This window comes from Lithobates pipiens, unplaced genomic scaffold (assembly GCF_037356315.1).
Source record: "Lithobates pipiens isolate NorthernLeopardFrog02 unplaced genomic scaffold, aLitPip1_a1.2 Scaffold_23, whole genome shotgun sequence".
Classification (NCBI taxonomy): Eukaryota; Metazoa; Chordata; class Amphibia; order Anura; family Ranidae; genus Lithobates; species Lithobates pipiens.
The window spans coordinates 279,974,909-279,999,916 of NW_027507785.1; the positions used below are offsets into that span (position 1 = coordinate 279,974,909).

At 41.3% G+C, this 25,008-nt stretch overlaps 1 protein-coding gene across 1 annotated transcript in view; it reads right to left on the reverse strand.

Annotated features, from left to right (window-relative positions):
- Window positions 1-25,008, reverse strand: part of GLIS1 (GLIS family zinc finger 1) — a 213,351-nt gene that overhangs the window by 178,711 nt on the left and 9,632 nt on the right. Inside the window, exon 2 of the mRNA XM_077453321.1 lies at window positions 22,292-22,434. Coding sequence (XP_077309447.1) covers window positions 22,292-22,298 — 7 coding nt within the window. The 5' untranslated portion in view covers window positions 22,299-22,434. The remainder of the gene's footprint in view (window positions 1-22,291; window positions 22,435-25,008) is intronic.

Genomic DNA, 25,008 nt, shown 5'->3' on the forward strand with positions numbered 1-25,008 from the left:
TAAATTCATTTTTCCAGGCGTAGTGTGTGCCCCATTGCGACCACCCATTTCTTCCATGTAGGAGGACCAGCGGATTTCCAATGTTGGAGAATAAATTTCCTGGCCTGAAATAAAGCTCGGGCCAATGCCTGTTTGGTAACATCCTCTACCAGCAGGTCATCCAAGACACACAAAAGACAAGATTTAGGGTTCCATCTAATAGTGACTTGAAATACCCTGTTTAGGGTATCCAGGGCTTTCCCCCAGTAGCGGTGTAATTTGGAACATCGGCATAATAGGTAGATGAGATCACCATGGTCCCTAGAACATCTAGCAAAGATAGAGTCCTCTCTCACTCCCATTTTGAAGAGTCTTGCTGCGGTAAGATTAAATCTGTTTAGGACTTACTGTCGTGTAATATTGAGTGAGCACATCTGCACAGCCTGTAGCGCCTCCTCCCACTGTTCCTCCTCAAAAGCCCCCACATCACATGCCCATCTGGCCTTAGCCCTTGAAGGAAAATACCTCAGGAAGATGAGAAGCAACACGTAATAGGATCTTGATACAAAGCCCTTATACACCTCCACTTCAGACATAATTAAAAAAATAGGTGTTGGAGTCTGTACCCAAAGTTCAGAACCAGTTTGCGTCTTAACCGCATGCTGGAGTTTGATATAGTGGAAATACATATTCTGAGGAAGTCGAAATTTAGCTTTCAAAGTGGTGAAAGTAAACAGTTTACCATTTTCAAAGATATGGGATAAAGGCGTAATATCATAGTATCGCCATTTGCAACATTTTCCACCCCTGTCACGTGGTGTAAAATATGGTTTGTTGTATCAGGGTTATTTTTGAACCGGGTTGTGGCTCTAGCAATATGCTGTAACTGGGCTGCCACATAGAAAAAAAAAAGGACTGGGCAATGCCAGACTGCCACTCTCCTTCAGTCTTTGTGTAATATATAGAGTAACTTTTGCATAAGGATAATTTTTATAAGGTTAGTTCTCCATACCACAGATAGCCTAAGGTTAGTCCAATTTTTGACTTCATCCCGAATGCGTGCGATTAATGGTGACAAGTTCAGTTATAGATAATCCAGGGGTCTTGGGGTGACATTAATGCCTAGGTACTTGAAATTAGAAGCCACAGGGATGTTATATAGGGCAAAATCTAAGTTCCCTGGTTTAGCATCTAAGAGCATAATGACAGATTTTGTCCAATTTATATGTAGAGAAAAGTCCAAAAACTGGTGATTACTGACATGGCTTCTTGTAAGGATGTGTTGGTGCCCCCCCAAAAGGAGCATGGTAACATCTGCATATAGCATGCTCTTATGCTGCCTTCCATACCAAAAGACCTGAAGTAGTCACACAGAGATTTAGCAACAAAAAAGGTATCATAACCATGGAGGACAAGAGGTCTCTCCATTCAAAGAGCCCTTGGCAAGAAGCCATCAGGCCTAGATTAAAACATGTGAATGAAAGCTCTGTCAAAGTTATAGCTTGTTTATCAGCTTTTTGTAGGAATAAGATAATCTATTCTCCCAGCCATAACTACATAACTGACATGAACTTGATGTATGATTTCTGCTGCTTGACAGTTGGAGAAGGGGGCAGGTCGTCAATCGTCTTCCACTGCTTCTTTCCTCGCCTGTCGTAGGGTGTTTTTATTAGCATCCAGCCATTCCGATACATCGGTTGCAGATTCACAGAAGTGCATTTGCCATCTGGTAGTGATACAGAGTTTGGCCGGAAAAAGCATGGCATAGGTTACTTGGAGATGTTGAAGCCTCCGTTTAACATCCGCAAAGCGTGCTCTGCTTCTTTGAACCTCTGCTGAAAAGTCCAGATAAAAGCATATCCTGACTCCATTTTATTGGATGTTCTGGTTCTCTCTAGCTTTTCGGAGGACAATTTCTTTATCCTTATAGTTTAGCAACCGTTTCAGAATGGTGCGCGGTGGGCATCCCAGAGGTAATGGTCTTGACGGAACTCTATACACCCTTTCCACCAAGTATAAGGGAGTGACGGATCCTTTACTGAACACCTCAACAACAGCCATTGTTCCACAAATTATGTGGGGTCCCTCCCCTCTACTTTCTCTGGGAGCACCACAATCTGCACGTTATTTAAACTTAGATGATTCTCCATATCCTCTGCTCTCATTTCTGTGGCCTTTGTCAGCCTTGCGGTGGATTGAGTGTCTCTAACAAGCGGGGCTAGCTTATCCTCCACATCACTTTTTATGCTTTCAACTGCCATTGTATGCTCTCTATACTTTTGTAAATCCTGGCGTATCAATCCCACCTTCTCCTTCAACCTCCCAAAGTGCTTTTATGGTGTATTGACAGATGAAGTGAACTTGTTCAATGCTCTAAGTATTTCAGATAGAGTAGGTTGCTCTCTTCCTTACCCTCTTTGTTGTCTGAGGAGAGCGGTTCTGCACTGGCAGCTGAGGCCTGCACTGATTGATCCACAGTCCCTGTGTGGAAAATAGCTGGTATGACAGTGAAATCTTCCACCTTGCCCTGCCCAGAGGGGCCCGCTAGCATCTGAGCATAGTATAGCATGTCTTTAGGGGGATCTTTGCTTGCTGACTTGAGGGATTTGGGTGTTTTACTCACTATGTCTTTAGGTTTATCTGTCTACGTGGGCCGCACTGTGAGAAATCTGCTGCACCATGTTAGATGTCGAGCCGTGCTCCATCCTCCTTGTCTGCCTTTCTGGTCAGCATGGTTAGCGTTGCCACGATCAGGAGCCACCGCCGATGCAAAGAGAGGTACTGCCACTGGAGAGAGCCAAGACAGCTGGGTATAGAGGCTTGGAAAATGATCAGAGAAGGATCGGTGTTGGGAGCCCTGTGAGATGTGACCACTCACATGCTGCTCTTGCCCACACCCCCCCAATAATAGGACATTTACCTGTCCATGGATCCAGAGCCGTCCTCACCTGGGCTAGTTTTTCACTAGCCTTCAGGTTCCCGATGCCGCTATCGTAAATGTGGACACCTGGCTGTGACAGCTTGCAGCTTCACAACCAGCTGCCCATTGCACATAATTCCTCTGGTACCTGTAACGGGTCCCAGAAGACTGCAGGGAGGGAGGGGATAGGAGATTGCCTAGGCAATAAGAGCAGAAGTGGGAGCAGGTACAAGTCAAAACTAGGTACTTGCCCCTCCCCCCTCAAATTACGTGCCAACTTAGGTAGAGGAGGGGGGGTCTTAAAGTGGAACTTACCCTTTTGGGGCGGAGCTCCTCTTTAGATTCCTGAAGTCACTATTTAGCTGAAGTCGTTATTTGCATATCAGGCCACATTGATTTTGGGGATGTTGTAGCAGTATACACTGTATGTGGGAACACATGCTAACATTGCGAGGTCCACACTTACTATCGCTGACACTTTCGCCCACACAATAATTTAAATTATATTTTCCAAGAGCTATTATTTTAGACAAGGAATACAATGACTAGTCAGATTGTCATTACAGCACACCACTTATACAAAGACATTTTGTAATAAAACGATTTGACAAATATATGAAGATCTATTTCCAGCAAAATTAGGAAAATGTGAGCACAAATCACAGATAGTCTAAACAAACCATTACTCTCGGAAAATAAATGGAACCTTTGTTAAGTTTAATTTGAAACATAAATCTGAAAATATTATTCCAATGTTTGGGAAGGTGGAGGGGGCTGTATCAGCGGGATTAGTGCAATCCTCCAAAAGGTAAATATAGTCTGATCTCAATTTTTTAAAACAACAAACAGCAATTAACAGCACAATCTCTTTTTGTACAGAATCAAAGGCTTTACAAATAATGCATTATGAAGAACAATGAAGAAGATTTTTTGAAGAAAAAGCCTGAAAAAATGTAATTATATTTACAGTATCTCACATAAATGAGTACACCCCTCACATTTTTGTACATATTCTATTATAGAAAAAGTAAAAATGCAGCGCTTAGCCTATAAATATGAATGTGACTTAATAGAAAAAATATATATGTATAAATAGTGTGAAAAACCTAAATAATGTGAAAAATCATTAGTGAAGCATACTATCAAAACCCAAATGTCCAATAAAGTCAAAAGACATTTATCTGTAACTCAAATGTCCAATGGAGTGAAAACCAAACTAAAAAGCCAAATAATCATAAAAAATGTGACACAATATAAAGTCCCAAGTAAAATATGAAAAAAAAGTGATTAATCTTGTTTGTTCAAAACAACAATAATGATGCTTGACCACGTGGACCCTTCACCTCTGTAAACCAGTAGTGAATGGAGGCTTACCAGATCACCAGTGACCCCCTGTTAAGGGAGGTCAGTCTGCGCAGATACGATCACATAGACGTTTCGATACAGGAAGCCGGAAGCCGACCCAATCCTTCGATACAGGAAGCCGGAAAACAACCCAATCCTTCGGATATCACGTAATCTCCAAATCCGCTTGGATCCTCTCATAGGCCTCAAAACGTCATATCACCAGGAAAAACAAAACAAAAATGCGCCCGATCGTGTAATATGGTTTGAGCGGATTTTTATTAAACCGAATAATTCGAGCGCTTAAAAACTGACTCCACCGAGTCGCAGAAAGTAAACATAACGTTTAAAAACGAACAGATTGCTAGCAAAAAAAATATATAAAAAACTAATCAACGTGAGTAAAGAACAAATATTAATGCACAAGGGTGGTAGCCACAATGCTACAATGTAAAGTAGTGAGTGTACAGCTTGTATAACAGTGTACATTTGATGTCCCCTCAAAATAACTCAACACACAGCCATTTATGTCTAAACTGCTGGCAACAAAAGTACGTACACCCCTAAGTGAAAATGTCCAAATTAGGCCCAAAGTGTCAATATTTTGTGTGGCCACCATTCTTTTCCAGCACTGCCTTAACCTTCTTGGGCATGGAGTTCACCAAAGCTTCACTGGAATCCTCTTCCACTCCTCCATGACGACATCACAGAGCTGGTGGATGTTAGAGACCTTGAGCTCCTCCACCTTTCAGTTGTGGATGCCCCACAGATGCTCAATAGGGTTTAGGTCTGGAGACATGCTTAGCCAGTCCATCAACTTTACCCTCAGCTTCCTTAGCAAGGCAGTGATCATCTTGGAGGTGTGTTTGGGGTCATCATGTTGGAATACTGCCATGTGGCCCAGATTCCAAAGGGAGGGGATCATGCTCTGCTTCAGTATGTCAAAGTACATGTTGGCATTCATGGTTCCCTCAATGAACTGTAGCTCTCCAGTGCCAACAGCACTCATGCAGCCCCAGACCATGAGTCTGGGGCTGCACTTGTCTGTAGGCAAGACACACTTGTCTTTGTACTCCTGACCTGGTTGCCGCCACACACACTTGACATCAACTGAACCAAATAAGTTTATCTTGGTCTCATCGGACCAAAGGACATGGTTCCAGTAATCCATGGACATAAGCCTCGTATACATGATCGGATTTTCTGACGGGAATTGTGTGATGACAGGCTGTTGGCAGAAAATCCGACCGTTTGTATGCTCCATCGGACAATTGTTGTTGGATTTTCCGCAGACAAATTTTGGATGGGAGGCTTTATTGGATTTTCCAATTGTGTGTGCACAAGTCCATCAGACAAAAGTCCAAAGTACAAACACACATGCTTGGAAGCAAGGATGAGCCATAAGCGGTCTTGTAAACTAGTGTTAACATTTGTAACGTGGCAAATTATGAAATCTCAAAATGCAGCGCACATTCTCTTCTTCTTGGGATAATAATGAAGCTGCTTTGCTGGCGATACTGATGGAGTCCTGCCAAATGTATTTTAACCCTTTCATGACTAAGCCTATTTTTGGAATTTGGTGTTTACAAGTTAAAATCCATATTTTTTGCTAGAAAATTACTTGGAACCCCCAAATATTATATATATTTTTTTAGCAGAGACTCTAGAGAATAAAACGGCGATTGTTGCAATATTTTATGTCACACGGTATTTGCGCAGCGGTGTTTTAAACGCAACTTTTTGGTAAAAAGGACACTTTCATGAATTTAAAAAAAACAAAACAGTAAAATTAGCACAATTTTTTTGCATAATGTGAAAGATAATGTTACGCCGAGTAAATAGATACCAAACATGTCACACTTTATAATTGCGCGCACTTGTGGATTGATGACAAAGTACAGTACCTAAAAATCTCAATAGGCGATGCTTTAAAAATTTTTTATGGTTACCAGGTTAGCGTTACAGAGGAGGTCTAGTGCTAGAATTATTGCTCTCGCTCTGACGATCGCGTCGATACCTCAAATGTGTGATTTGAACACTGTTTACATATGCGGGCGCGACTTCCGTATGCGTTTTCTTTGCTTCGCGAGCTCGCGGGGACGGCGGGCGCTTTAAAAAAAAATTTTTTTAATTTATTTTATTTATTTTAAAATGACTAAATTGTTTTAAAAAAAAAATAAAAAATGTGATCACTTTTATTGCTGTCACAAGGAATGTAAACATCCCTTGTGACAGTAATAGGTGGTGACGGGTACTCTTTATGGAGGGATCGGGGATCTAAAAGACCCCCCACCCCTCCTTTACACTTCAATGTATTCAGATCGCCAAAAACAGCGATTCTGAATACCGTATATCTTTTTAAAACTGGCGCCATTGGCAGCCAAGTAAACGGAAAGTGACGTCATGACGTCGCTTCCGTGTTTACTATTAGGAGACTGGAACGAAGCCGATTACGGCTTCATTCCAGTTCCTCCCCAGCAGCCGGAGGCAGCGCAACTTGAAACGGTGCTCCCGATCGAGTGGGAGCACCGGTAACAGTGGCGGGAGGCGGCGGGAGGGGGGGACGTCCCCTCCCGCTCCTCTGGCATAACAGCCGAGCGGCTTTTAGCCGCATCGGTTGTTATGCCTGGATAGCCAATCACCTGCTGAAAAAAACGGTACCGGGATGATGCCTGCAGGTGCGGGCATCATCCCGGTATACCCTTCGGAAGCCGAGTACGCATATCTGCGTACGCTCGGCGGGAAAGGATTAAAAGGCTTTTATTTTCTAGTGTTATCAAGAATAATATTATTATGCTTGTTTTTGTTTTTTTTTGGGGTCAAGTTACCACAACACCATTATCCCGTAGTTTTTAAGATCAAAGATACAACTATGTTGGTGTCCCTTGTTAATTTGACATTGTATTTTTTTAAATGTAACTGCCTAAATTTGGTAAAAGCAGGGGTCCGTCATCCGGAGATAAGGCAAGTGACATAATTGGTCACGATTAATAAAGCAACCAATTTTTGGTCCAAGAAATCCTCTTCCTCCTGTTCCTGGACTGGACTTGGGTCAAAGCAATAACTTCAAGGCCAATAATAATAAATAACACATTATCTCTGATTCTGCAACATGTTTGGGTGACAAACGGGCATTCAGAAACTAACAGAAAAGCGCAAATCAACTAGAGGTCGACCGATATATCGGCCGGCCGATATATTGGCCGATATTTGGCATTTTTTAATTAATCGGCATCGGCCGATTGTACTGATAAAAAAGCCGATTACATGTTCAGCGTGACTTGCAAAAGACTTCTGTAATAGAAGTCAATGTAAGTTGACTGAAGACATCAGTGAAGGACTTTCCTCCTCTCTGGGCAGGCTGCCAAGAAAAGATCAAAGTGATACAATGTTTCTTCTTCAATGGGCTGAACTCCCTGTGTAGAAGTTCTCAGTTTAACCATTTAAAGACTAAATCTTTTCTGACACTTGTTGCTTACAAGTAAAAATCCAGTATTTTCTGCTAGAAAATCACTCAGAAGCCCCAAAAATTATATATATTTTTTTAGCAGAGACCCTAGGGAATAAAATAGCGGCTGTTGCAATATTTTATGTGACACGGTATTTGCGCAAAGGTCTTTCAAATGCAAGTTAGCCCTTTTTTTTTTTCGTCCAAAAGTTTTGAGTACCTGTTTTTGTGTATTTAATAAATAGTTTTTTTTAATCTAAATTATACATACAAGTGAACTGATTGGAGGTTTGTTTTGTTTAATAAATGTGTAAGAAATTTTCTGCATCACTTATTAAGGCTGCTTTCACACTGGATTGGGCAGGCGTTGACGGTAAAACGCTGCAAGTTTTAGCAGCGATTTACCATTTTAGCCCCGCTATTTGGCTGCTAGCGGGGGAGTGAAGCACTGCTGCAAAATCGCATTGCATGCGCTTCAGCAGTGGTGACCATTCATTTCAATGGACAGGAGTGGTGGAGGAGAGGTTTACACCACTCCAAAGATGCTGCTTGCAGGATTTTTTTTTTTTAACGTCCTGCCAGCGCATCTCCTCAGTGTGAAAGCACTCAGGCTTTCACACAGACTGCAGGGGAGCCGTTTTGAAGGCAATTTACAGGCGCTATTTTTAGCCCAAAATCGCCTGAAAAACACTCCAGTGTGAAAGGTGTCCAACTTAGATTTTATGAGATGAAGGGGGAAAAAAAAAAGGAAAAAAAAAAAATCGGCCTAACATATCGGCCCAAAAAAATCGGCATCATATATCGGCCATCGGCCGCCGCAATTTCTAAATATCGGCATCGGCCAGAGAAAAACCCATATCGGTCGACCTCTAAAATCAACAGTCACCAAACTTCTACTAACACAAAGTTAGCAGAAGGAACTGGAAGGTGGAGGAGCGCAATGTCTCTAACATCCACCAGCTCTGTGATGTCATCGTAGAGGAGTGGAAGAGAACTCCAGTGAAGCTCTGGTGATCTCCATGCAGAAGAAGGTTAAAGCGGTAGTAAACCCGCATGTTTTTTTTTTTTTTTTTTAAACCTGCAAAGCAAAAGGCATAATGAGCTAGTATGCACCGCATACTAGCTCATTATGAAATACTTACCTTAGAACGAGGCCCCGACATCTCGCTCGATCCACGCCGAGGAAGCCGACATGCTCCCTCGGCGTCTCTTCCGGGTATCGCGGCTCCGGCGCTGTGAGTGGCCGGAGCCGCGATATCGTCACTCCCGCGCATGCGCGCGGGAGATTTAAATCCGGCCGGACGAGCGCTGCCGGATTTTCGCGGAGAGAACCCCCTTGTGCGCATGCGCCGCTGCAGTCAGCGGCGCATACCGAGGGGAATATCTCCTAAACCGTACAGGTTTAGGAGATATTTTTTTTACCTACAGGTAAGCCTTATTATAGGCTTTCCTGTAGGTAAAAGTTAAAAAAGTGGGTTTACTTCCACTTTAAGGCAGTGCTGAAAAATAATGGTGGCCACACAAAACAAAAGTGTACTCACTAATAGCTTTGTGTTGAGTTATTTAGAGGGGACAGCAAATTTACATTGTTATACAAGCTGTACACTCACTACTTTACATTGTAGCAAAGTGTCATTTCTTCAGTGTTGTCACATGAAAAGGTATAATAAAATATTTACAAAAATGTGAGGTCTGTACTCGCTTTTATGAGATACTGTATATATCACTTGAATCTTCATGCATGGGCAGATTTTTAAAGGCTGGAAACTCTTTGCATCTATCTGCAGTGGGTGCAGAGGACAAATGTTGCCATATGCCAGGGAGGATTTTAAAGTGGTTATAAACCTCTGACATGACATATGAACAAAGCATATTCCTCTATAGTGTATAATTGCCTCTAGCCAAAGCACCTATTGTGATTTCTATTTGCTGTCTAAAGTAACTAACTAAAGTGTCCATGTCCGGAAGTCCCATTGTTTACCCAAGCTGCTTGCTCTGGGGGCACTCGGCAGGAGGGAGGAGCCAGGAGTACTGCCAAGGGACTCGAGAAGAGAAGGACCTGGGCTGCTCTGTGCAAAACCACTGCATAGAGCAGGTAAGTATAACATGTTTATTTTTAAACAAAGATATTAATATCACTTTGCAGGGATTCCCTCTCACTTGCTGTTTGGTTATGGGAAAGGAAGTGAAGGTAAAGCTCCGCAATGGGACACAGATGGCAATACTCTATCCAAAATAGAAATAAAAAGTTTTGCATATAGTTCTTCTTTAATATTGCTTTAGGCTGGGTTCCCACTGCTGCCGGATGCGGCTCACAGCAGGGGTCCGGTACATTCCTGTTCTCTGTTTCAGGGACAAATCAGGGCCGAATTATTGCCTGAATTTGGCCCTGAAACTGAGCTAAAGACGCACAGGACTCCTGTGCAAGCCGCTTCACAGCCGCAATGGAGATGTGTGAACTGGCTCCATAGAGAGCCGGTACCAATCACCTGTCATGCGACCTGGATGCGGGGAAATCTGCATCCAATTTGCACTAGTGTGAGCACAGCAATAATCTCCAAACCAAAAATTTTATATATTGCAGATTACCAATCATTTTATTTTTTTCCCCTCTGTTTTGACCTGGTGTTCTAGCCAGTAACACACATCCTGTATTAGAGTGCCTCCATTATGGATGAAGGAGCACAGGGTGCACAGCCAACAGCGCACTGTCTGTCTGGGGGGGGGGGGGGGGTGTTAAATGTATTCACAGATTTAAATGCACTCAAAAATTGAAGCCAAACTGCAGTTAACACTTTTTAATTAGTTACAGAAAACAGTTTTTTCCTTTGGGGATTAAGGTTTTGCATGAATAAATAAAAGCTGGTCATGCAAGCACCCCTGCCAGTGATAGATGGGTTGTCTCATCCTTGTAAACTGATACAAGTGGTGCTCTTTTGAAGAAAATACTTATCAGACAGATCTCCAGGTGAAACTAAAGGAAAGAAAGCCTAAAAAGATCGGAATGTTCGATGTCAGGCTGTTGTCGGGAAAATCCGACCATGTGTACGCTCCATCGGACAATTGTTTTCGGACTTTCCGCAGACAAATGTTGGATGGCAGGTTTTCACATTTTCTGCGGACAAATGTCTGTTATCGGATTTTCCAAGCGTGTGTACTCAAGTCTGTCGGACAAAAGTCCAAAGTACAAAGGCGCATGCTCGGAAGCAAGGATGAGCCAGAAGCGGTTGGTCTTGTAAACTAGCGTTCGTAATGGAGAATTAACATTCGTGAAGCAGCAAATTATGAAATCTCCAAATGCAGCGCACATTCTCTTCTTCTTTAATGGGATAATAATGAAGCTGCTTTGCTGGTGATACTGATGGTGTTATTGCAAATTAATTTTAAAAAGGCTTTTTTTTTCTAGTGATATCAAGAATAATATTATCATGTTTTTTTTTTTTTTTATTATTTGGTCAAGTTACCACAACATCATTATCCTGTAGTTTTTAAGATCAAAGATACAACTATGTTGGTGTTCCTTGTCAATTTGACATTGTTTTTTTAAATTGTAACTGCCTACTCCCAAACTGTCATTTGAAGTAAAACGCACAGCCAAGTATTATTCTCCACACATTTCTTTTATTGTGCATTAAAAAAAGAAAACAAATAAAATTAGACATGCTATCTGCCAATAGAATTTAACCAAAAAGTGCATTCTATGCATCCAAAAATATAGAAAATATACCAAATCAAATCATTATTCAACCAAAAAAATAATGTCAAAGCAATAACTCAAAGGCCAATAATAAATAACACGTTATCTCCTCTGATTTCGCAATGTGTCTGGTTGACGAACGGGCTTTCAGAAACAAACTAAAAAGTGCGAAATGAAAAGTGTGAAATCAAAAAAGTGCGAATCAACACTCACCAAACTTCTACTAAGATGAAATTAGCAGAAGGAGCCCAAAGGGTGGTGCTAAAGAGCTGAAAAACCACATAGTATGTCTAGTACATCACTGCGTTCGTAATTGTTGGCCAACAATTGTGTGGCCGTGTGTATGCAAGACAAGTTTGGGCCACCGCTCTTCGGACAAAAGTCCACGGTTTTGATGGCCAACAATCCAATTGTGTGTACGAGGCTTAAGAGTTGGCAAGCTGCAATATAATAAATGTTTCCTTTTGGGTTCAATACCACTTTATGTGGGGAAATATCAGCTTTGTTTTGTCCGTTTCCCTTGTGCAGATTTTTCCTCATTTCCATAGAACGGGAAGTGAGGAGAAATCTCTCTAATCGAGCCCCAGACAGCAGTAAAACCTAAAAAAGGGGTTCTTATCTGTCCCCATTCTATCCACAACTTAAAAAATAAAAATAAAAAAATAAATAAAAAAATAAAAGAATGAATAAGAACATAATATAATAATAAGAAGAACATTCATTGTTCAAAATCCTTGTCTGCGGAGAGGCCCTTTGGATAGTAGAAGAAAATCATCTTGCAGAGTATTGTTTCTCTTCCCGCAGGAGCCCCAGTGACAGCCGGCTAACAAAGAAGGCAAACACGGGGACTCAGCACACACATTACTGAATTTAGTAGCTCTCATGAGACTTATGGAATCAATTACCTCATCGTGTAAATAAACAGTTTTTATATTAAAACAAACCCCCCTCCTTTCTCAGAGTTGCATCATGCTAAAATGGATCAGGGACAAGGAAAAAAAAATGACCCTGCGACTGTAATATATCATAATAATCAAGTCTGCAAATGATTTAGTCATTGGAAAACAATATTTAAAGGGTAACTAGAGTTGTAAACACACCACTGTATCCCATAAGTGTTGTCCTCCTCATCATATGTGTGACTATAATGGTGGACCTCAGATACAGGCCTAGATCAGCAGTTGCAGCCTTGTGGCCAGGCCATGTTTTCATCTTGCAGTATTCCTAGCGCTACTTTATAGCTGAAGTTTAGGGGAAAAACATCCTCTACATCTTTATTCACATCAGTTACCTGCCCCATGTTGTGCAGGTAGTTGGATTTTGAAGAAAATCTCACTGCAGGGATGCCCTGTCCTCTTCCTGTGTCTGAAACTCCAGTGTCGCCATGGTTAAAGTAATTGTAAAGGTTTGTTTAAAAAAACAAAAACAAACATACTTACCTCCTCTGTGCAAGGGTTTTGCATAGAGTGGGCCTGATCCTCCTCTTCTGGGGTCCCCCGGGCAGCGCTCCTGGCTCCTCCTCCGCATCCCCACGAAGAGCCAAGGGGGCACTTGTGTGGGTGCGCTGACGAGTCCTGCTGCTGCGTCCATTGACTTTGGCGCTCACCGACTCCTGTGTCACTGGATTTGATTGACAGCAGCGGGAGCCAATGGCTCCTGCTGCTATCAATCTATCCAATCTATCCATAGAATGCATAGAGTCCCAAAAGTGGAACTTCCACGGAATTGTCTCCTCCCCCATCTGGTGCCACATTTGGCACCTTTTGCGGGGGAACGGACACCTGTCTTTGACAGGTATCCTGTTACCACTTCCAGGAGCCATGGCCCCGGTCCATAACTTCAGCGCTCGGCTGCCTCCTCCTCCCCTTCCCGCCAGGCCAGTAGGAGAGTGGAGCGGAGCCTGGCACATAGGGTAGCAGTAGGGTTCCGGGCGTGAAGCCTTAAGGCTATATTGCCAGGTTCCCTTACTGGCAGTGGCATGCACCCAACAGCTGATTCCGACATCGCTGGACTCCAGGACAGGTAAGTGTCCCATTATTAAAAGCCAGCAGTGCAGAATGTGTAGCTGCTGGCTTTTAATTATTGCAGCGGTGGGCGGAACACCACTTTAAAGTGAAAAACTTTGAGACTTTACAACTCCTTTAAAGCGGTAGTAAACCATGGCATTGAGAAAAAAAAATCCCCTTTACATAATGTGCTAGCATGCATCACATACTAGCACATTTTGAAATACCGTACTTACCTACTTACCAAGCCCTCCAGTGGTGTGCTGTCACCACTGAAAGGGCTTCCATCTTCACCCGGTCTTCCTTCGGGTTCGTGGGCTCCGGCAGCCTGAATGGCCGAGCCGCGATGACGTTACTCCCACGCAATTCACGCAGGAGTCATGGCTTTGGCACAGTGCACAGTTCCTTCAGAGCACATTAGCCGGTGATGTCTCCGGCTGATGCTCGCTAGAATATCCCCTAAAGGTGCATGTTTAGGAGATATTAATTTTACCTACAGGTCCCTGGCTGAGTAATGTAGAAAAATTGATCCGCACTCCAGTTGTTGCTCTTAAAATTTCTTCAATTTATTCAATAGCCACAGTGAACAAACTCTAATTAAGTCAGTTGTTGTGTTTCAGCCTATAAGACCTTAGTCATAACCACATGACTAAGGCCTTATAGGCTGAAACATGTCAACTGACTTAATCTGGGTTTGTTCACTGTGACTATTCAATAAAATAAAGACATTTTAAGAGCAACAACCGGAGTGCGGATCAATTTTTCTTCAAAATAGCAGTACAGGTGGTTCGAAGGGGACACTCCTTCCTACTCCTCCATTCAAAAAAGTTATTTCATGGATTGCATTGCTTGCAACATGATCTGTGACTGAGGGAGAGAATCCCATGATTTATCAGACTCCCTCCTATTCACAGAGGCAATGGCGTAACTAGAACCTTCAGGGCCCCGATGCAAGAAACCATGAAGGGCCCCCCTGAACCCCAGCCAGGGCCCTTCCCTCCGAGTCCTGCGGTGGAACTCCAGGGCGTGGTCACAGGTATGACCTTTGTGAGCCCTGTAGTTCCACCACTGGTATCAGTAGTTTTTTTTATTATTACATTTTTTTAGGTGCCCCATTGGGGGACTGTCCCTAGGCAGGATGGGGTCCCCGTCCCCAGAAGAGATGAGGTCCTTTTCTCCAGGGCAGATGAAGTTACTGCCCCCAGGTGAGAAGGGGTCCCTGTCCCCAGGGGAGAAGGGGTCCCTGTCCCCAGGGGGAGATCGAGGGGATTGTAATGGTGTGTGGGGGATGGGGTCCTATCACTCACCATGACCAAGCTGTAGGCCGCACACTCATCCATGTTGGCCTGGGCTCCATCCAATGTGCTGGACGGACGATCAGCATATCTCCCAGAAAGACCTTTCATCATCTGTGTATGACGGGGGAGGAGGAGGGCTGGCAGACAAGCCTGCAGTGTCCTCCGAGAGCTGGCTCTCATAGGGCTGCACTGCATCTGTGTGCTTAAAGTTTGTTTACCCGGGAGAAGTATGCAGTGCAGAGTGGGCCGGACTCGGGGGGGGGGGGATAGTCGAGCATGGAGCTCTGCTAGTCACCCTCCACCTCCAGCCACCCATGTACATGGTGCACTGGTACCCCTAGCTGCCTATGCTGCTGCCGGCCATATGTAGAGGGGGCTGCATGGGCCCCCTGCATCACAGGGCCCGGTTGCGGTCGCGACTGCTGCACCCCCTATAGTTACGCCCCTGCACAGAGGGCATTACAAAGCAAGGTAATCAATGAAAGAACTTTTCTTGGTGGATGAGGAGGGGGCATGCTTGAAGACCCAAAGTTGTTAACAATTGCAGCACTGCAAGTAAAGAGACAGGAAGAGGACGGGTCATCTCTACAGTGGGGATTTATTCAAGATCCAGCTGTCTGCACAACATGAGATATACTTCATTACAGGTAAGTGATGTTACTAATGCCTGGCACACATGACAAGATTATTAGACGAATGATCGTGATTTTTTTTTTTGCATGCTAATCTAATATCAAAAATGAAGAGTTTAATAAAGTGACAAATTTTCTTTTGTGCGACAGAATACACATTCAGAAGCGATGTAATGTATTGTAGTCAATTTGTAATGTATTTTAAAGTGACAACTGTACTGATTAAATGAAAATCGTAAGATCTGATATCGTACAAGAACAATGTTCATGCTTCCAATCAGATATGACGAGATTGGCTTCGAAAACTGTGTACTAATGATTACATTATCACACAACCGCTTCAAAATCGGTACAATTTTCTGATCGCGTGCATGGGCCATAAAACTGTAGGGATTTTTTTATTATTATTATTTAGCTAGACTTCATCTTTAAAAAGATGCAAATAGGCAGAGCCTTGCCATTCATAGTAAAGGCACTCCTGAAAGCATATGTTGAGCATATGTGGAGGTAAAGACAGCCATGTCCATTACTATCCATGGGGTAACCCCATGTAGGCAAAGCAACAGATTAATAAACTAAAGTGCTACAGGTTTTAGGAGGAACCCCTCACGTATAAAAATAAGTGAAAAAATCAAAATAAAGCTGCTACCATAAAATTATAAATTTGCATAAAAAAACAAGAAAAAAAACAACAAAGTTTCCTCAAGGCAGTAATATCCTATAAACATAACAATTATACTATTATTATAATTATTATACATAATACTATTATTTTTATTATACATAAATACAATAAATGTATGTATAATAATTATAATAGTATACAGTAATTGTTATGTTTATGGGATAGCGCTTCCTTGAGGAAATTATAAAAATGATGCAACAATTGCATTGGGAGATGCCCCTTTGGACTTATTATATGGCAGAATAAGGGATGTATATAAATTAGATAATTAATTAAAAGGCATAGTACTGCCAACTTTATTAATATACACAATAAAAATGAAAAGAAACAGTGCATATAACATACAGATATCCAACAATCATAAATTGCAATAATGCATCAATGAGTAAACATATATAGAATATCAAAAATTGACCGAAAGTGCCATCCACAACGGTAAAATCAGCAGATTGGATATTCAACCATAGACCAACCATGTTTCGGAAAGTATTGCATTGTTGTGCATTTTCATTAACAATGGATTCATCTCTATCTTAATTTGTTCCAGATAAACCAGCTATTACTTACAGGAGAGCTCCCTCTGTGAGTGACAAGATAGTCACTAGTGAATATCAACCCCACAGAGGTGACGCTTGTAAAACTCTTGGCACCTTTCCATGTGGGGGCTGCCCATATTGTCAGTATAAGGACAGGCGCCCGAGGAATCGACTTACCTAATGGACGATATTTTCGTCCCAAACATTACGTTAATTGTAATGTTAATTGCTCACATGTGAATGTGGCTGTTACTACGTCGGGAAGACAATTAACGAAATCTGGAAAATAATTTATCATCACATTCTCACAATCCGGAAACCTGAACCCGACGTGCCAATTGGCCGCCATATATATATATAAAGTCCAAAGGGGCATCTCCCAATGCAAGTGTTGCATAATTTTTATAAAGCGATTTAGGATGATGGAAGTCTAATCCAAATTCAAACTCAATTCTCAAATCCATTTTTTCTTTCTTCCTTGAGGAAACCTTGTTGTTTTTTTCTTTTCCCTTTTAAAAGCAACAGATTAATTGAAAGCGTTTATTACCTCAACACTTCATATTCCTGATATGTGCCTGCTGTACCATGTACTTGTATGAAAAGGTCCCTTTGTATTGCTTCCTTTGTGTGAAATCCCTGGTATTCCTGCTAGTCCCCTTCCTTTTCTGTTAAAAACTGACCAGACTAAGCAGGTGAGCACAGCGTAGTCAGTTCTCTAGCTATGCTGTGAACTCAGTATGCTCCCCTCCAATGATCAGATTTGTCTTGACACCCCTCCCCCCCTCCTGCACAGCCATTCACTGGGAAGCTCATTGTGCTGCTGCTTCTCCTCCCTCAGCTCTTATGCAGCGGAGAACAGAGGGAATGTAATCACTTATAAAAAAGGGGAAAAAAATATTTATAATGTTTTTTTTTTTAAATATATACAAAAATGTTTTGCACTGCATTTCCATTTTAAACTGAATGGGTTGTTTTACAAGGTTATGGTTTACAATCACTTTACATGATCAGGACTCCCTTGCATATACTCACCTCTCCTTTGATCCTTTGCCACTCTGTACACCATCAGTAGCAAAGAAAAATATGCATGTATCATGATGATCTTTTCCTATTGACTCTAAAGCCTAATACACATGATGAGAAAATCGGATGAAAAATAATGTTTTTGGAGCGATCGTTTGATAATTTGATCATTAGTACACAGTTGGCAAGAGCTGATTATGACAGTTTATGTGAAATTATCCAAAGGGAAAAGCACAACATTTTTTCTCGTAAGATAAGAACTAACCATTTCCGTTTAATCAGTACAGTATTTACCCGTAAAAAAAAATCGAGTGACCAAGACCACGCATGCTCTGAAACAAAATAATACATTACAGTACAATAGAATACAATATATTACAACATCACAGGACGTTATATCCTGTCTTACAAAAATTTTTGGAATTCTAGTAACCTATTCGTTTTCAATATGAGACTAGCATGTAAAAAAAAAAAAAAAAAAAAAAAAAAAAAAAAAAAATGGACGAGCATTCATCCGATATTCTCATTGTGTGTTCCAGGCTTAATACATTTAACCAAAACGGTGTTGTGCAGAGTATTGAAATAATGTGTTGGAAGCTTCTTATATACAGCAATATGCTTTACTTTCATGGAGGATATTAGATTATGTCTTACAACATGGAAACAGGAACAGCAACAAGAAGCATACAAGAGAACAGTAAGGAAAGCAAACACTTCCTCTCATTACATAACCATAGATAACACACTATAATAACACTGCAGTGCCACCTGCTGCATAGATAGGTATAATGCATTCATTATATAGTCACAGTACTTTACATTACATGATGTTGTTCTTCCAACAAACTGCAACATTTCAAGTTTTTTAGAAATAATTGGGGGAACTGAAAACTTTAAATTTTGCTCATCAAACTGCGTGGTAAAAGCCAACAGGCTGATATAAAAAAAACAAAAACAAAGGAAAAAATGTAAACTTCTGCACTCTCTCTGAAAAAATAAATAAAAAATAATCCCGGTATTAGGCTTTAAAATGACCCTGTCAGTTCCTCAAACAGAATAAATCTGAAATGAGAAATCTGCAGAAGTAGATCAGTTTCTGGTATTCCGTATTCCCAGTGGAAGGAAAGTCATTCATATTGACTGATTGTCCGCTGATTACTTGGCAGCAACAACATGAGTTTGCAAAGAAAGTGTATGTTATATTTAGAGAGCACATATTTTTATTATTTTAGTCATTACCTTAAAGTACTTTTTAATATTACTTTAAATGTGTACATGGTTACTCCTATATAAATCTTGTGCTGTAATAAATGTAGAGGTTAGTAGATTACCCTCTAGATCCGGGGTCTCCAAACTTCCTAAAGAAATGGCCAATTTAATGTCCTTCATACTTTAGGGGGGCCGGACTATGCACAGTGGGATTAAACAATGGGGGTTATTTACGAAAGGAAAATCCACTTTGCACTGCAAGTGCATTTGGAAGTCCAGTCGCTCTAAATCTAAGGGGTAGATCTGAAATGAGGGGAAGCTCTGCTGATTTTGTCATCCACTCATGTGCAAGCTAAAATGCTGTTTATTTTCCTTGCATGTCCCCCTCGCATCTACAGCGACTTTACTTCCATGTACACTTTCAGTGCAATTTTAAGTGCACTTGCAGTGCAAAGTGGATTTTCCTTTAGTAAATAACCCCCAATGCCTGATCTTTGGTATTAAGGGAAGGAATAGTTGGTGTCAGTGGAAGGAATTATGCCCCATTGTTGGTGTAGGTGGAAGGAATAGTGCCCCACTGTTGGTGTCAGTGGCAGGAATTATGCCCCATTATTGGTGTAGGTGGAAGGAATAGTGCCCCATTGTTGGTGTCAGTGGCAGGAATTATGCCCCTTTGTTGGTGTAGGTGGAAGAAATAGTGCCCCATTGTTGGTGTCAGTGGCAGGAATTATTCCCCATTGTTGGTGTCGGTGGCAAAAGTTATACATATAGGGCCAGATAAAGGCAAGCAAAGGACTGCAGTTTAGAGACCACTACACTAGATGATGACCTCAGTGGCTCAGTGCTATCCATCTTCTTCATTCCTTCAACAACCATTAAAATTAGGGAAGAGATCAGATACATAAGTAAGTACAATGTTTTCAATAGGACAGTTGATTCAAAAGCAGCCCATAGATGACTCGATTTTCTTTCCTTCCACCAAGAGGGTGCAGGGAGCCTTCCCAGCCAGCAGAACCCAGTGATTACTGCTAGCAGCTATAGCCGCTGGTAGTAATTAAAAGCAAAAAAAAACAAAAACGACAGGATGGTTGTAAACAAGTCGATTGATGGATTAACTTGGGTAAAATCAGCCTGCCCACATAAGGATCGTATTGCAGCTGATCACTGCTGAACTGGCTGAATTTCAATCCATGTGTAGGCTGCATTTATTTAAGGAAAGTACTCTAAAGTGCACATTTTTGCGGGTGTGCGAAGGTACATGAGCTACTTTGCTACATTTGTCGCTCATAGGGCAGCCCATTGAAATGAACTGGCTGCCCTATGGATTGGATGATGGATGTACACAGTCTATTTGCTTTTAGTAAATCAACCCCTTGGTGTGAACCTAGCCTTATGGGTTTATTTATAAAAAAAACTGTAGGGTTATTCCTTCTATGAAGCTGCATGTACATTCATTCTGTGCAAATAGGGGTAATATCGAATGTTACTAGTTTATTACTCATTTTGGCTGAATGTTATTCATTTATGCAGAATGGAGTGAATCAGGAAATTACTGTATTATGGTCACTAAATGGAACTGACTATATCTGAAAATATGGGCCATGCACACAAGTGGCAAAGGGGCAGCAAAATCAGATGGTTGATATACGTTTTTATTACCCCTTGGCCAACCACCTCAATCCCGGACAGTGTAGTAAACATGTTTTGGCAAATTTATGTCAGGCCACCTGTCAAACTGGTCCATTGAGGTCAATATGACCGTGCTACATCTGTGAGCCAGCCACTTGGCCTGGTTGTGGCACGGTATCCAAATACAAAGTTCCCTTTGGGATTTAAAAAATAAATCAATTGCCTCTTGAATGCCTGGCAGGTGCTGCTGTAATGCTCTCTGTGATCCACTGAGATTGCTGCCATAGTGAAAGGGCCCTAAGTATTTATCTCCTATGATCATCAGCTCCATCTAGTGGCCATTATGCAGTATTTTTTCAATTCAATCTATTCTGTATGAAGGAATAACATTCAACTCAGAGAGAAAATAGCCTAATAAAATTAGATTTAGCCTCCATTCACCCAGAGTGAATGTACATGCACCCTAGGACAGGAAGTGACATACTGGCAGGATGACAAGGTCAAAATAAAGGGGGGAAACCCCCCAAAAACAAATGCAGCCACCACATCTAAAAAGTGGTAAGCTGCACCATATAAACATTTGTTCTTAGGTTTCGGGGTTCTTTAACCTGCAGGGATCATGCATTCACCACTGATGCTAATAGGAAACCAGCCAGACATAGGTAAAGCATGATAAATACATAGCAATAGTTCTACATAGCAGCTGCAGAGGAACCGTACATCACCTGCACCGCAGGGTATAGTGACTGCATACCGCTGTACCGTATGCATGAAGCCTCAATGTCTTCCGTCTGTTCATGGGTGATCTCATTTCTCCCACAGTCCAAAAATTACTTGCAGATTCCCTGCTTTCTACCTATAGTACGTTGGTCCTAGGATCAGAGTCTTCAGACTCAAGCTGGCCATGGACTACACTAATAGATTTTCAAACAAATGTTTGTTTGAACATTCGTACAAAAATTCACATTACATTCAATGGCTTGACAAATGTCATTCTAAAGTACTTCAAAGCTGAGTTTGCTTAGCATTTGATTTTGGAACTAATGCACTTTATCAAACAAAAGCCAAGTACACTGTTATGCCCTGTACACACGATCGGACTTTCCGACAACAAAACCGTAGAATTTTGTTTGAAAGTTGTTAGCTCCAACTTGTCTTGCATACACACGGCCAACAATTACAAACGTGGCAACATGGTGACGTACAAGATGTACGACGAGCCGAGAAAAATGAAGTTCAATAGCCAGTGCGGCTCCTTCTGCTTGATTCCGAGCATGCGTCGGACTTGTGTACACACGATCGGAAATTCCGACAACAATGTTTTGTTGGTGGAAAATTTGAGAGCTTGCTAGCCAACATTTGTTGGCGGAAAGTCCGACAACAAATGTTCGATGGAGCATACACAAAGTCGGACTTTCAGCCAACAAGCTCACATCCAACATTTGTTGTCGGAAAATCTGATTGTGTGTACGGGGCATTAGAAATAGAACAGTTTTCCATATTGCTCCTTCAAAATTTCTCATCACTGCGGTACAAAAACAAACATCGATTTGACCCCACTAATGATTAGAAAATCAAACAAATGTTCTTAAAGTTAAATATTTAAAAAAAAATTCTTCTAGTATAAGGCCAGCTTAAGTAAGAAAATTAGAGAACAACCCCGGCATGGACAGCAAAGGGTTCCGTGTTTTTTCTAAACCCAATATTGTTTCAGATTTTTAAAGCACTGTATGTGTTCAACAACTGAGTGATCATTCATAGCAGTAACAGAGTTACAAGCTGATTTAGGATTTAAAACATAACACATCATACAGGAGATTATCAATGTACAGCCCAAACTATGGTTACCAGGAGAAGGTAAGTGGGTACAGGCGGCATCACTCACCCTTCATGCTGCAGTAGCGATGGTCAGTAGCACATTACTTGTCCGGTGTCACTGGGCTGATTCTTCCCTTAGTGACGGGCACTCTTCATGTCTTCTGAATGTGCCCAGTGCCAGGCTCACAGTGCAGGAGCCGAGAGCCGGGTCTGGGGACAGAGAGGGGGAATAAATGAAGGAGGATCTTTTCTCATCTCTATAATGCACACACCCTCCAACTACAACACACATCCAACAATGGCCAACACTTTACTAAAAGTACCTTTATATCGAATTATTTATTCTGCATGACACTAAAGAGTGTACACATATATACATTATAAATACTAAAAAATATACACATATATACATTATAAATATCAAAGAGTGTACACATATATACATTATAAATACTAAAGAATATACACATATATACACAATAAATATCAAAGAGTGTACACATATATACAATGTAAATATATGCCTAAGAAAATGCATAGACTTTGGAAAAGTGAATGTACAAAGCACAGAGGATGCTAGGAATTAATCTTACATGAGTTTTTGAATGTCCAGCAAACTTCACTGCGTATGAAGTCATGACATCAGATTACATTGTAGTATCTGCTGGATTGAGATGATATAAAGATCTACAGTATGTATTACATCCATACACTGCATAGTCCTGCACTACATCCCTATCATACCTCTGCTGCACAATGTGTCAGTATCCTCCCTCCTCCTTCCAGTCAGATATAAGAACGTTGTTATATAATATGTATAATATATATTACACATCAGTATCTTCCCTCCTCTTCCTAGTAAGGAGAACATCTGTACATTGTATATCAGTATCCTCCCTCCTTATGCCCCGTACACATGACCGGACTTTCCGACGGAAAATATGCGATCTGATCTTGTTGTCGGAAAATCCGATCGTGTGTGGGCTCTAGCTGACTTTTTCCATCGGAATTTCTGACACACAAAGTTTGAGAACAGGATCTAAAATTTTCCGACAACAAAATCCGATCGTTTAAATTCCAATCGTGTGTAGACAATTCGGACGGACAAAGTGCCACGCATGCTCAGAATAAATTAGATGAAAGCTATTGGCTACTGCCCTCTTTATAGTCCCATTGTATGTGTTCTACGTCACTGCGTTCTGAACAAGACAAGTTTGGGCCAAAATCCGTCAGAAAAAAACAGACAGATTTTGTAGTCGGAATGTCCGACCGTGTGTATGGGGCATTACAGTTATGTCCAGGTATGAAAACATCTGTACATAAAGTATATATTACACATAGGTATCCTCTCTTCTCCTTTTAGTAAAGTATGAGAACATCTGTATATACTGTAAAACATATGTTGTACATTGGTATCTTCTCTAATACTCATAGTAAGTTATGCAAACATCTGTATATATAGTATATATTGTATATCAATATCCTCTCTAATCTTCATAAAATGGTATGAGAACATCTATATATAAAGTATATGTTGTATATCAGTATCCTCTCTAATCTTCATAAAATGTTATGAGAACATCTACAGTGGGGATTGAAAGTTTGGGCACCCCAGGTAAAAATGTGTATTAATGTGCATAACGAAGCCAAGGAAAGATGGAAAAATCTCCAAATGGCATCAAATTACAGATTAGACATTCTTATAATATGTCAAAAAAGTTTGATTTTATTTCCATCATTTACACTTTCAAAATTACAGAAAACAAAAAAATGGCGTCTGCAAAAGGTTGGGCACCCTGCAGAATTTATAGCATGCACTGCCCCCTTTGCAAAGCTGAGACCTGCCAGTGTCATGGATTGTTCTCAATCATCATCTGGGAAGACCAGGTGATGTCAATCTCAAAGGTTTTAAATGGCCAGACTCATCTGACCTTGCCCCAACAATCAGCACCATGGGTTCTTCTAAGCAGTTGTCTAGAAAACTGAAACTGAAAATAGTTGACGCTCACAAAGCTGGAGAAGGCTATAAGAAGATAGCAAAGCGTTTTCAGATGTCAGTATCCTCTGTTTGGAATGTAATTAAGAAATGGCAGTCATCAGGAACAGTGGAAGTTAAAGCAAGATCTGGAAGACCAAGAAAAATATCAGACAGAACAGCTCGCAGGATTGTGAGAAAAGCAATTCAAAACCCATGTTTGACTGCACGATCCCTCCAGAAAGATCTGGCAGACACTGGGGTTGTGGTACGCTATTCCACTATAAAGAGATACTTGTACAAATATGGTCTTCATGGAAGAGTCATCAGAAGAAAACCTCTTCTACGTCCTCACCACAAAAATCAGCGTTTGAACTTTGCAAATGAACATATAGACAAGCCTGAGGCATTTTGGAAACAAGTTCTGTGGACCGATGAGGTTGAAATAGAACTTTTTGGCCAGAATGAGCAAAGGAACGTTTGGAGAAGAAAGGGCACAGAATTTAATGAAAATAACCTCTGTCCAACTGTTAAGCATGGGGGTGGATCAATCATGCTTTGGGGTTGTATTGCAGCCAGTGGCACAGGGAAAATTTCACGAGTAGAAGGAAAAATGGATTCAATAAAATTTCAGCAAATTTTGGATGGTAACTTGATGCCATCTGTGAAAAAGCTGAAGTTAAAGAGAGGATGGCTTCTACAAATGGATAATGATCCTAAACACACCTCAAAATCCATAGGGGATTACATCAAGAGGCGTAAACTGAAGGTTTTGCCATGGCCTTCACAATCTCCTGACCTCAACATTA